Source organism: Eleutherodactylus coqui, chromosome 3 (genome assembly GCF_035609145.1).
Source record: "Eleutherodactylus coqui strain aEleCoq1 chromosome 3, aEleCoq1.hap1, whole genome shotgun sequence".
NCBI classification, from domain to species: Eukaryota; Metazoa; Chordata; class Amphibia; order Anura; family Eleutherodactylidae; genus Eleutherodactylus; species Eleutherodactylus coqui.
In genome coordinates, this window is record NC_089839.1 from 53262199 (window position 1) to 53275319 (window position 13121).

Genomic DNA, 13121 nt, shown 5'->3' on the forward strand with positions numbered 1-13121 from the left:
GCTGGATGAACCAATGGGATACCTGTGATTGGCCGTGGCTTAACCAATTCATAAATCCCGCCCCTACACCGTGATGGCTGTTTATTCATTCTTCAACCTCTGCTGAGCCAATCAATGCAGTGCTGGATAATCTAATCACTGCCATCGCATTGGTTTATTCAGCGCTGCATTGATTGGCTGAGCAGCGATCGAAGAGCCAATCACAGCCATCGCATCCTGGAGGTGGGATTTATGAATCCCATAACAGGAAGTAATGTTGTATGAGCAGCCGAGGACTGCGGGAAGAGTGTCAGAGCTGTGGAGAGCAGCAAAAAGGACCTGGAATGAGGCTACTAGGTAAGTATAATAAGACCTCCCCCAAAAATAAGACCTAGTGCCTCTTTTGTGGCAAAAATTAATATAAGGCAGGGTCTTATTTTAGGGGAAACACTCAGAAAATCTGAGTTTTGACCACTAAAGAGATACAAGAAATTAGTCTACCTAGGATTTCAGACTTATATATGTTGATAAATGAAAAAAAATTGTGTTCAGCGTTGGAAATGTCCGATGTTTGCATAAATGTATCCTTGTGAATGATCATGCACTATAAATTGTAACATTACTTTTTTTAACCATTAACCCTGCATCTTCCTTCTTCGCTAGATCGGATAAAATAGTAATCATGGGGGTGGACCCTTTTCAGTATTTCCTACATATTTTTTTCTCTGGCTTCAAATGGCTGTTAATAAGGAACAATAGATTACCGCTGCAGAAGATATGGGAATCCTAGCCTAAAGCTAAACTATCATTGATCAGTATGTGTTGGGATTACAGCGGGCGTTTGTCCTTCCCGTCTCCGCAGATAATGTCATCCAGTTTCTCAAACCTTTCTCACTGTGTCCTTCCACAACATACAGTCTTCACACTGCTGGCAGGATAGGAATGACTAGGAGGTAAGACCCTCTTCCCAACACAGCATTTCAGCATTGCCAGTGCGTCTACCATGCAGCGTGGTTTCATCCATGGATTGCACTGCGGGTCATAACTAGCAGGGTACATGATTGTAAAGTAATAAGTCCAAAGTCAACCAATCACCAGCATAGGCTCCGCATAGATCAGTGCACCTACTAAATAACTCCCCGAAGTGCCTCGTCCACCTCCTTCTATGTCTCCTGGAAACAGGACTCACCCAGTCACATATGTTTCAGCCTATTTTCTAGTCATCTTGTTAGCCATTTAGGTGGCCAATTTAATTATTGTGGCTATCCTGCTGTTGTAAAATTTCAACTTTGTGAATGATAGGGGGAAAAGGGACTTGTTATTGGTATAGTGCTAACTTATTCCACAGGGCTTTCAGGTAATTTATTATTATCATTTTACCGACCTCGGAAGGATGGCAGGCTGAGTCAACCTTGAGCCGGCTACCTGAACCATGCAGGGATTGAACTCGCAACCTTTAGGTCGTAAGCGAGAGCTTAACACTCTGCGCCACAGACATGATGAGAGTTGTAGTTTTGGAACAACTTGAGAGCTATGGCACCCTGTCCCCTTCCTTTGTGTAACTGCCAGCGAGTTTGAGAAACCAGCCCTGCAGATTGCAATAGGATAACCTGCTTAAGGTCTCATGCACACGGCAGGTCCGAATTCTGCCTGCACGGAATCCGGGCCTGACCGCGACAGGTGACCCTGCGTACCTGTGTGCAGACTGTGGCATCTGCGCGGACCTCTATTCTTCCGGCTTATCTATTCTACAGATGGCCAGCACGGCTTGCCGTTGGACAGGCACAGTACAATTTTTTTTTTTAAACTCCTGCTTTTCCCGCGGAATCCACATTGGTTTCCACTCGTGTGCATGAAGAATCTTTTTTGCATTGCATGCTATGGAGGGTTTTTGCTGCGGCATCCGGAGCCAGACGCCTGTTTAGGATTCCGCAGCAAAAATTCCGCCCATGTGTGCTGGGCTCAGACTATGCTCAAATTTGCATTCGAGCTTCTGCTCTCCCTTTCTGTCATTCGAACAGAAAAGTGGAAACCCTGCAGTAAACGAATTTGTCCTGTGATGGAACCAAAGTCTGCTAGATGGACCCCATTCACCGTAATGGGGTCTCTGCGGCATTTCCTCAGTTACAACAGTGCAGCATGCTGCACTATTTTCTCTGGGATTTATGGACAGATCTGCGCCGGAAGCCTGCATGGAGCCTGTGACGGAAGCCTGCATGGAGCCTGTGACGGGAGTGTGAAGAGAGCCTCAATGCTTCATTTACCTAAAATGGTGAAATAACGTGCTGAAAACTCCCTCTAAGTGCTGCCAGTAGGGTTCTCACTGCCTTATAACTATTTGCCCACTGCTGGTTGTCATGCGAAGTCCATCTCTATTAACAGAGACACCCCAATGGACTACAGGAAGTGTGTCTGGGAGGGAGGGGGGAGGGGGTTGTCCTATGCTGCCCATAGATGTCTGTGGAGAGGAGAGCAGAGGAGAAAGTTGCTGCAGAGTGAGAGAGAAGCAGAGAGTCTCACCCAGAAGCTAATAATAAGCCGTTTGAAAGAGAATGGGAAATCTTATTTCCTTCACTCCTCCTTCCGGCTGGATCCTCTTCTGGCTTTGGCTCAAAAAGCTGCATCTAAAACTGCAGTGAAGTCTAAAAAAAACAAAAAAAAATGCTGTTTATGAAACCACATTTTTATCCAGCATGTAATCACGGGGTTATTACGTATGTATATTTTTAGATAATGTATTTGGTAAAGTACAAGCTGTTTCCCTTCATCCTGTAGACCTTCCTCAATTCTTTCCCTGCGGTGCCCTATACAAACTGCACTGCGAGGAGCTGGACGCACGGAATGCATATCACATCTATATAGGAAACTGCAGCCATTGAAGTTGAGGTTATTTTCTTTTCAATCCCATCCTTTACGGAATAGAAAAAAAAACTCTTCCTGACAATCTGAAGATGAAATCAGCGGCACAGCTGTAGTCTGGGGGTTATAATGTCCCATTACCTCTCACTCCTGTCCTGCTGGCTTCTCCAGCCTCTCCTAGAATTTTTTAGCAGAACTTTGGAGACCAGAGGCACAACTTGTAGCTTCTAGGCCCCAAAGAAAAAACCTGTAACACGCCTCTTCCCCTCATACCATTTATGTGGTAGAGGAACCTTTTGGGCTCTCTCAGGCACCAGAACCTGGATGTAATTGCTACTGCTACACTCCTATAGCTATACCTCTGTTGGAGACCCTAGCCTAAAACACCTAAAATACTGTAAATGCTCTAGTATTCAACTTTTCAAAGATGTTACAATGGAAAGCGGTAGTCACAAAACTTCTATAGATATCCATTCCAGAGGCAGTACTCCGCTGGGCTAGCAATTTTAATGTAAAATTGCTACTTTATTGACATAATTACCCATAGTTTTTCGACCATGTTTGAAGCCAGGTAATTCTGCTACTACTGTATAACAATTAAAGTCATAATTTTGAGCTCATTCCTTTAGTTATGATTTCTCTCGCATTCACCACCTTTGTCAGCAGAGCTCTTATAGACTACCGATAATATGTTTTAATATATGGAATTACATCTTCCCAAAGACGTGTGCAGACACTGATGGCTTATAGATTTTAAGCAATGAAAAAGCAATCACAAGTTTCTGGGAAATGTAAATGATTGATTTTGTACCAGTCAGAAATAAGATTATGTGGATAATGATGAAATAATACACTGATAGGGAATCCAATTTGAAGCCACTTGGAGCTCTGGGATTCCTTCCTTTTTCCCCTTTCTTTCCTACCAAATTTCTTTCTACCTTTCTCCTTCTCCCCCTTTTCTTTCTTTTACCCTTCCTCCCTCCCCCCTTTTCTTTCTTCCCACCTCTTAGCCTTTTATTTTGACTTGCCTCTCACCTTTTTCTTTCTTTCCACCTCTCACCCTTTTCTTTTGGCCCGCCTCTCTTCCTTTTCCTTTTCTTTGAGCCCGCCTCTCTGCATCTTCTTTCTGCCCGTCTCTGTGCCTTTTCTTTCGGCCCGCCTCTCTGGCTTTTTCTTTCGAGCCAGACTCTCAGGCATTTTCTTTTAAGCCGGCCTCTCTGGCTTTTTTTTTTAACCGGCCTCTCTGCCTTTTCCTTTGGCCGGCCTCTCTGCCTTTGCCTTTGGCTGGCCTCCCTGCCTTTGCCTTTGGCTAGCCTCCCTGCCTTTTCCTTTGGCCGGCCTCTCTGCCTTTTCCTTTGGCCGGCCTCTCTGCCTTTGCTTTTGGACGACCTCTCTGCCTTTTCCTTTGGCCGGCCTCTCTGCCTTTGCTTTTGGACGACCTCTCTGCCTTTTCCTTTGGCTGGCCTCCCTGCCTTTTCCTTTGGCTGGCCTCCCTGCCTTTTCCTTTGGCTGGCCTCTCTGCCTTTTCCTTTGGCCGGCCTCTCTGCCTTTTCCTTTGGCCGGCCTCTCTGCCTTTTCCTTTGGCCGGCCTCTCTGCCTTTTCCTTTGGCCGGCCTCTCTGCCTTTTCCTTTGGCCGGCCTCTCTGCCTTTTCCTTTGCCTGCCTCTCTGCCTTTTCTTTCGACCCATCTCTTTGGGTTTTTTTTAGCCCGCCTCTCTGCCTTTTCTTTCCGCCCGTCTCTCTGCTTTTTCTTTCGGCCAGCCTCTCTGCCTTTTCTTTCGGCCGGCCTCTCTGCCTTTTCTTTCGGCCGGCCTCTCTGCCTTTTCCTTTGGCTGGCCTCTCTGCCTTTTCCTTTGGCCGGCCTCTCTGCCTTTTCTTTTGGCCGGCCTCTCTGCCTTTTCTTTTGGCCGGCCTCTCTGCCTTTTCTTTCGGCCGGCCTCTCTGCCCTTTCTTTCGGCCCGTCTCTCTGCCTTTTCTTTCGGCCCGTCTCTCTGCCTTTTCTTTCCGCCCGTCACTCTGCCTTTTCTTTCCGCCCGTCACTCTGTTTTTTCTTTCGGCCAGCCTCTCTGCTTTTTCTTTCGGCCCGTCTCTGCTTTTTCTTTCGGCTGGCCTCTTTGCCTTTTCTTTCAGCCCACCTCTCTTCCTTTTGCTTTTCTTTCTGTCCACCTCTCTGGATTTTCTTTCTGTCCACCTCTCTGCCTTTTCTTTCGGCCAGCCTCTCACGCTTTCTCCTTTTTTTCATGTCTTTCCCTTTCTTCCTTTTCCAGTCCTGCTTATCCATACTCTACTGTTTTTCTCTTCATCACGTCCACCTTAGGCTTCATCCCCTCAGTGCTTTTCTCCACGCTGTGGAGTTCCATCTGGGGGTTCCGTCATGTAAGCCAAAAATAGCATTGTGCTGAAATCCCTGAATGGAACTGTCATTAGTGAAACGGACAGCACTTAGCTGTCCTCTCAACATGGGTTCCCTTCATTTCCATTATATTTGGAGTATATTATATGTAGAAACTTCTAGATAGAATGCTAGATGGGAACAAAGCCTAAGGGCCTTTCACAAGAGATGAATATTCTGCAGGACACTGCAGATTATTCCACCATGCATAAATATCCCCACTGGAATCCGCATGTTTAACTTGTGGATTTTGATGCTTAATTGAAAATGACAGCCAGCAACTCTGGGTGAAAACCCACATTTACACCTGTGGATTTTGGCAGCAGAATCTTCCATCCTGTTTGAAAGCGCCCTAATGGCACAACTCATCCTGCACACCGCTCGATCCAATGAGCGATTTGCACGATAATCGTCTCGTGTAAAGCGGATTTAGCCCTAACTTTTCTAAGCTCCCCCAATGCTCTACTCTCCAGTCACAGGAAATCAGTAGAAATGTGAATTTATCTTTGAAAGTAAATAGAGAAGAAAACATGTAACTTGAAATCGGAACAAAATAATTAAAGCAATATATTCCCTGTATTAGAAGCCAGTTTATACAGTATATATCTGCTATTAAACTTGTTAGTCATCTGATTTTCCCGTCTTCTTATTTCCAGCGGGCTTGGTATGACAGTGAGAACGAGTTCTACCTTCTGCAGTTCACTCTCACCGTGCGTTCTCTGTTTTACACAAGTTACTGTCTGGAATACAGCAGCCTCCATGCAAGCGACAAGGCCAACTTCTCTTTACCGTCATTGATGCTGTATGCCTTTTATTACCCCCTCTTTCACAACGGTCCGATTGTCACCTACAATGATTTCTCTAAACAGGTAAGTGCCATGATCGTCTGGGGATATAATAATAATCTTTATTTATATAGGGCCAACATATTCCGCAGCGATATAATGCAAACATGTCCATAAGAAACTGTGAACTACTCTTCAGTAAGCAAATGGATGAGTATGAAGAATGGAGAGTGCACCTGAATTATGGTATAACCACAGGATAATTCTGGGACCTTCATCTATTGGTAAATCAGGGGGCACCTGAGAAATGGCCTATTGTACTTGTTCCTGTATGTGGATGCAGTCACCATTTCAGCTTGCCCAAATGGAGATCAGAGGACTCCCATTTTTTTGTTATGGCTAATTTGTGTATATAGATACTATATATTATGAAGCTATTACCCATTGGAGATGCTGGTGGTACGTACAGCCTTTAAGCTGCACCTCTGATCCCATTTAAAAGTATACCTTCCACACAATGTCCACTTTATTGTGGTTAACTCACTTTATTAGAGGCATTGTCCATTTCACGATTAGAACTTCCCTGTATGGAAACTAGACCTGTGACTCCAGAGTGCAGCCTACAATCGAGTGAGCACATTTTCCATGGATTAGTTGCAGTGTGACTCCACATTAGAATGGGACAATTGAGGGATCTGAGTGACTTCCAACAAGGCCTGGTCATTGGTGCTAAACATGCTGGGGTCAGGATTTCATCCACCTCCAAGCTTGTGCAGTTTTCTTGTGTAAGAGTGTGGAGAATATACTAAAAGTGATGGAGGAAAAATATCCAGCGAAAGAGGATCCTCGGGGTCAGAGATGGATGTTAACAATCAATTTGACAAACAGGCGGGGCACAGTCAAGCAAATTGCAACCAGATACAACTCTGATGCTCCAACTAATGTGTCTGAAGGCACAGCTCATCATCCCTTAACACAGATTGGTTAAAATAGATGACAGGTTCCAATTACATTAGTGTCAAAAAGAAACAGAAAGACAAAAATCCAGTGGGCAAAAAGTACAAAAATCGTATCACTGAACAGTGGAGAACCATCACCTGGTCATATGAATCCAGATTTCTGTTGCTGATGGGAGGTCAGAATTTAGCTGAAGCAGCATGAATCGATAAACCCTTCCTGCCACTTGTTCAGAACATGTTAGTACCACCATCTTGCAGCAACTACAAAGGATGTCTAACACACTACTAGATTTGGGTCTTTAATAAATGGCCATTCAGTGTAGATGCTATGTAATATGAATGTACTGCACATGACAGTTGGGGGACCATGGTGAAACCCATGAACTCCAAGCTGCAAACCATGGTGGAACCCGTGGGCTTCAAGCTGCGGACCATGGTAGAACCCATGGGCTTCAAGCTGCGGACCATGGTGGAACCCGTGGGCTTCAGGCTGCAGACCATGGTGGAACCCGTGGGCTTCAAGTTGCTGACCATGGTGGAACCCGTGGGCTTCAAGCTGCGGACCATGGTGGAACCCGTGGGCTTCAAGCTGCGAACCATGGTGGAACCCGTGGGCTTCAAGCTGCGGACCATGGTGGAACCCGTGGGCTTCAAGCTGCGGACCATGCTGGAACCCGTGGGCTGCAAGCTGCGGACCATGCTGGAACCCGTGGGCTTCAAGCTGCGAACCATGCTGGAACCCGTGGGCTTCAAGCTGCGGACCATACTGGAACCCGTGGGCTTCAAGCTGCGGACCATGGTGGAACCCGTGGGCTTCAAGCTGCGGACCATGGTGGAACCCGTGGGCTTCAAGCTGCGGACCATGGTGGAACCCGTGGGCTTCAAGCTGCGGACCATGCTGGAACCCGTGGGCTTCAAGCTGCGGACCATGCTGGAACCCGTGGGCTTCAAGCTGCGGACCATGCTGGAACCCGTGGGCTTCAAGCTGCGGACCATGCTGGAACCCGTGGGCTTCAAGCTGCGGACCATGCTGGAACCCGTGGGCTTCAAGCTGCGGACCATGGTGGAACCCGTGGGCTTCAAGCTGCGGACCATGGTGGAACCCGTGGGCTTCAAGCTGCGGACCATGGTGGAACCCGTGGGCTTCAAGCTACTCCAGTGATCTCATATAAAAGTATATCTTTTATATCAGCTATATCAGCTATGTGCTGCTTATGCCAGTACTCAGATCTGCTACCTCTTAAAAGTCTGAACCTTTCACATTGCCGCTGCTCCCCACGGCACCTAAATTATACTTTCTGTTCTTTTTCTAGATGTGTTGCTATGACGAATAATTTCATATACATTTCTAATGTGACACAGGTTAGTGTGGGTGTTTAGTAATGTCTCCAGCCTGAGAGAGACATTTCTGTTATATCACTTCAGATTATGCTGAATTAAATGCAACTGCAGTCCGTGCCCCATCCACGGGGGTGTCTGTGTAATTGATGGCTCAGACTACGGGTATAATTACAACGTGCATTTATTAAAGGAGCCATAGAAAACCTCCCTGTTCATGACTAAAGCCAAACTATAATTGCTAAATCAATATGGCCTAAAAAGAATCTATCACAGCCCCACAGCACTATGAACTAAGTTATGGTGCTTTAGGGCACGTCACATGGAGCCAGGTGACCTATTTTTATACTCGACCGCTTCTGCATTCCAGCACTGTCACCTGGTGAAGTCGGCGTGCCACACGAAAATCTGACTCAGAGTGTCGTGTGTATGCTCTTCCATTGACTTGTAGGGGGAGCACAGGCACGGTAATCTGAAAAGACTCATATCTTCATGCGACGCACAGTCTTCACTGGGTGAAAGCGTTGGAACGCGAGAGTAGGTAAGTATGAAAAATACAGCACCCGTCTCCCTGTTATGTCCCCTAACAGCACCATAACTTAGTTTAGAGATTTGACAGGTTCCCTTTAAATTGTTTAGGACTGCAGAGCCTCTTAAGGGCGCCCACCCACTGGCGTTTTTTTTCACTGCGAAATTCGCAGGTTTTTTTTTTTCTGCAGGGGGTCTATGGGACTTGTAATGTAAAAATCGCGATCGTGCAAAATCGCGATATACCGCGATATCGCGATTTTGCGCGATCGCGATTTTAGCTTTGCATGTCCCATAGCCCAAAGACCCCTGCAGAAAAAAAAAACGCTGCGAATTTCGCAGTAAAAAAACGCTAGTGGGTGGGCACCCTAAAGGTAATCTGTCGGTATCTTTTCACATTCCTGTCTGAGGGCTAAAAATACTATTTAAAGGGGCTTTCCAGGACTTCTGAAAAAGTTGGTAATGGCAGGAAGTGGAGTAATAAGCAGGAAATGGATTGAGATAAAAAAGCCAAGCAATTGTCAACCGGTAAACGTTTTGGCAGTCCAGTGCAGCTACTCCTATTGCTTCGATCGATCACTTGAGCTTCTGCAGAAATCACATGCCATTCATGATTCTCATGACCTCTGAAGTCAATCAATGGCCTCAGTGATTACATGCCATTCATGCACACATAACTGCTCAAGCCAGTGATTAGCCTCTGCAGTCGCATTAATAGTGTGCCTCTTAAAAATTTGGCGCATCATACTTCAGCCTACTTCTAATTAGGACTGACATATGAAACCCCAGTTTTAAAGGGGTTATCTACCTCTTGAGTATCGATGACCTATGCTTAGGATAGGTCATCAAAAGTTGATCGGTGGCGGTCTGCGGTGCTGTTTGCCAGCCTGCTAACAGTGTGCACAGAGCAAGAAACAAACTGTTTGTAAACATTTCAGTGTACTGAGTTGGTTACCCTGTGAGCGGTGTAGTGAACAGCTGATCAGCGGGGGTCCTGAGTGGGGGACTGTAGTGTTTCTGGAGCTAGGTTTAGAGCCGCAGGTGTAGTAGCCATGCAGTTCCAGAGAGTAATCAGAGGAGAGCCAGGAGTCAGCAACAGGTGGTGTCAGGTACAAAGGATAAGGCGAGTATCATTATCAGGAGGAAAGCCAGAGGTCTGTATCTGTAGATCTCACATCATAGTACACAGGATTAGATATCATTGTCAGGAGGAAAGCCAGAGGTCTCAGGGACTAGATTGGGGCCTTCAGGTTGGCCAGACGGGCATTTAGAGGTGCATCCTTGACAGAAGCTCAAACCAAACTGCTGACTAGATGGTACTTCACCCCGTCACAACTTGCGAGAAGGGGACTGTCTTCAGATCCCATCTGTTGGAAACAGTGGGGTATAGAGGGCTCCTACATACATATTTTCTGGTCCTGTCAGTCCCTGACGCCATGTTGGGATAGTGTTTTCACTCATACAATTTGTCACAGACATGTCAATCCCAAAAGACCCAAAACTCCCAAATTCATCCGATTTGTTTAATCTCAGAACACAGTGTGTTTGAAAAAATTTTAGCCCTTTGAAGCAACAATATTTCGAAATATTATAAAATGTGGAACCCACGGCTCACACTATTTCAATTAGAAGATGTCTTCTAATTTTCTTGTTTACTTGCTGGAACACCCAATCTGTCCCCCCCCTTCTTTTCTCCCCTACCTTTTTCTGGAATTACTGACTTTAATTCTGTTAACTGTTTTTTTCCAAATCACACAGATTGTACCGCTGATTAGATAATTTGCATTATATTATACCAATAAGTATTTCCACGCTTTTATGATTATGCTCTCCGCAATCTTACCAAAATTTACATTCTGTTCATGCAAGTTTAGACCAAATTTATAACATGTCTGTTTTTGATATGAATAAAGATCTAAAAAAAAAAGAATAGCTTATCAATAGTTAAAAAGGGTTGCCCGAGTAAGGCCAGCTGCACACGGCCAGATTTGCAAAGCAGAATCCGGAACGGGTGTCCGACTCCGAATTCTGCAGCAAATACAGTCTATAACATGTTATGGAAAAGCGCTTTTTCCTACACATGAGCGGAAACCAAACACGATTTTCCGCTTGCGGAGGGAAAATCGCAGCATGTTCTATTCTTGTGTTTTTTCCGTACGGACAGCTTTTATTGAAGGAGTGGAAGCCGTCCGACCTGCGGCCCTTCCGCAGTTAACATTGTAGGAAGGTCTCGGGTTCCGCGTCATTCCTAGGCGATGAAGCCGGAAAAGCAGGGGTTTTAAAAAAAAAAAAAAATCTGTACTGCGCATGTCCAACTGCGAGCCATGTGGACCATTCACAGTACAGAACAGAAGATGAAATGGTAGGTATGTGCAGACGCCGGCCCGGCACAGAGTCTCATTCCGCTGTGAGCTCCCGCATGCAGAATCTGACCTGGTCGCGTGCAGCCAAACTTAAGGGATTCCTCGTGCATTTAAAAAAAACATCAGCAAAATCACCTCTCCTAGCTCCCCTGTTTCTCTTCCACCGCTGGCAACTGGTCTCCCCTGTTTATTTACGGGCAACTGTGACGTACCGTAAACGTGCTATAGCAGCCAATGACAGCACTCAGACAAGATAGCAGAGCACTGTCATTGGCTGTTGCAGCTTGTTTGTAGGTGGCTCAGCATGCAGACATCACCAGGAGACCAGAGCCAGGGGTGGAGAAGGAATGGCGGAGTGTCGAGGGATGAGTAACTGCTGATATTTTAATTTAATGCATGGGGAACCTCTTGACAGGCGTTTCCTTAACTCTGACAACCACTTTAAGAGGTGGACATAACCTTTAATACACCCCCTTCTCCCATTGTATCTGTTTTTTTATGGCTGTCACATTAGTTTCAATAACGCATAACCCCCTAGTGATCACAGGTGTACTTTTGGAGGTCCTGCTGACATAAAAAGGGTCCTCCAGTTTAGACAATGGTTCCAGCTTTACTAGTCCTTGACCTTGAAGCAGTCCTGATACATGACATTGATTTAGTGATGGTTATATTCCAGTCACACAGTTGTAGTTGTGTAGCGATGCATATGCATTAGCCGTAATGTAGTTGGGCATATTAATCACACTGTATATTTTGATCCCGCTACAAGTGTTTACATGAAAAGAATAGAGATTTCATTATCTGCTTTGTTAATGAAGGTTAGGACTTTGGTTCCCCACATCTGCTCGGCGCGGCTCCTGTGAGCTCCCTGCTTCACGGCTTCAGCTCATATATGATTGTTACATATGGTAATTCTGTTGTTTACGACAATCAGATTGATGTTTTCCCAAACTGCATCAAATCACTTAAATGTGAGCGTACAATGAATTTATTACAAGGCTTCTAACTAGAGAGGAGATGTGATATTAAATATAACATTTACGGAATTACATTAGAATATACAGCGCTGTAGAAAGGTCAGAGGGCAAGAGGAAATTACACAGGAAAATAAATGGTAGTTTATTACATATGTAGAAGAATTCTACCTATCTACAGTGGCAATCAAAGTTATTCAACTCCCCAGAGCAAATTAAGTTTATTTGCCAAATTCGCAGATGTTCAACTGTTTGCAAAAAAGCAATCAAAGAAGAACAATTTAAATAACTCAACACAACTAATATAACAAGTGGTTTCTCCAAATTCAACACAAAATGCCACTTTTAATGACTATTCCAGTCTCTGAATTATTCAACCCTCTGAATAGAATCCCTCCTAAGAGCACACATTGGCAAATCAGGTATTGTCTCAAACACACCCAATCCAACTACTTCATTACTTGCATCTGGTGTGCTTGAGATAAAATGCATCATTGTTGACTATGAAGTTTGATTGCATGTTACAAATATGGCTATGGCCGCCTGCACACAGGCGGGTTAAATTCTGCATGCAGATCCGCATCCATGCGGAAGTCTTTTATCTGTACTGCGGATGGTCCTCACAGCCACGAATCCGATGGCTTTGATTGACTGCAATGAAAGCCTTCTGCGCGGAATCCGCACAGAGATAGAGCAAGCCTTGATCTTCCTTCTGCGAGCGGAAAATCGCAATTGAGTCTACAATGGGGCCTAAATCATCTTCAAGCAAAATGTTTGTTCTGAAAGCCGCCGACTTTTGGTTTTGGCCCCGTTGCGCATACGGACATAAGATTAGAGCCACAACAGATATGTTTCTGCACACAGGACAAACAGGGGGATCCATTTTGGGGTGCAAATCATCATTTTTATGTGAACTATAGAAAAAAATCCTGTTTTTAAAGTGA

At 45.2% G+C, this 13121-nt stretch overlaps 1 protein-coding gene across 4 annotated transcripts in view; it reads left to right on the forward strand.

Moving 5' to 3' along the window:
* HHAT (hedgehog acyltransferase) overlaps nt 1-13121 on the forward strand; it is a 364684-nt gene that overhangs the window by 41748 nt on the left and 309815 nt on the right. For all 4 annotated transcript variants that reach the window (XM_066595598.1, XM_066595597.1, XM_066595599.1 and 1 more), the window contains exon 6: nt 5887-6099. In XM_066595598.1, coding sequence (XP_066451695.1) covers nt 5887-6099 — 213 coding nt within the window. The remainder of the gene's footprint in view (nt 1-5886; nt 6100-13121) is intronic.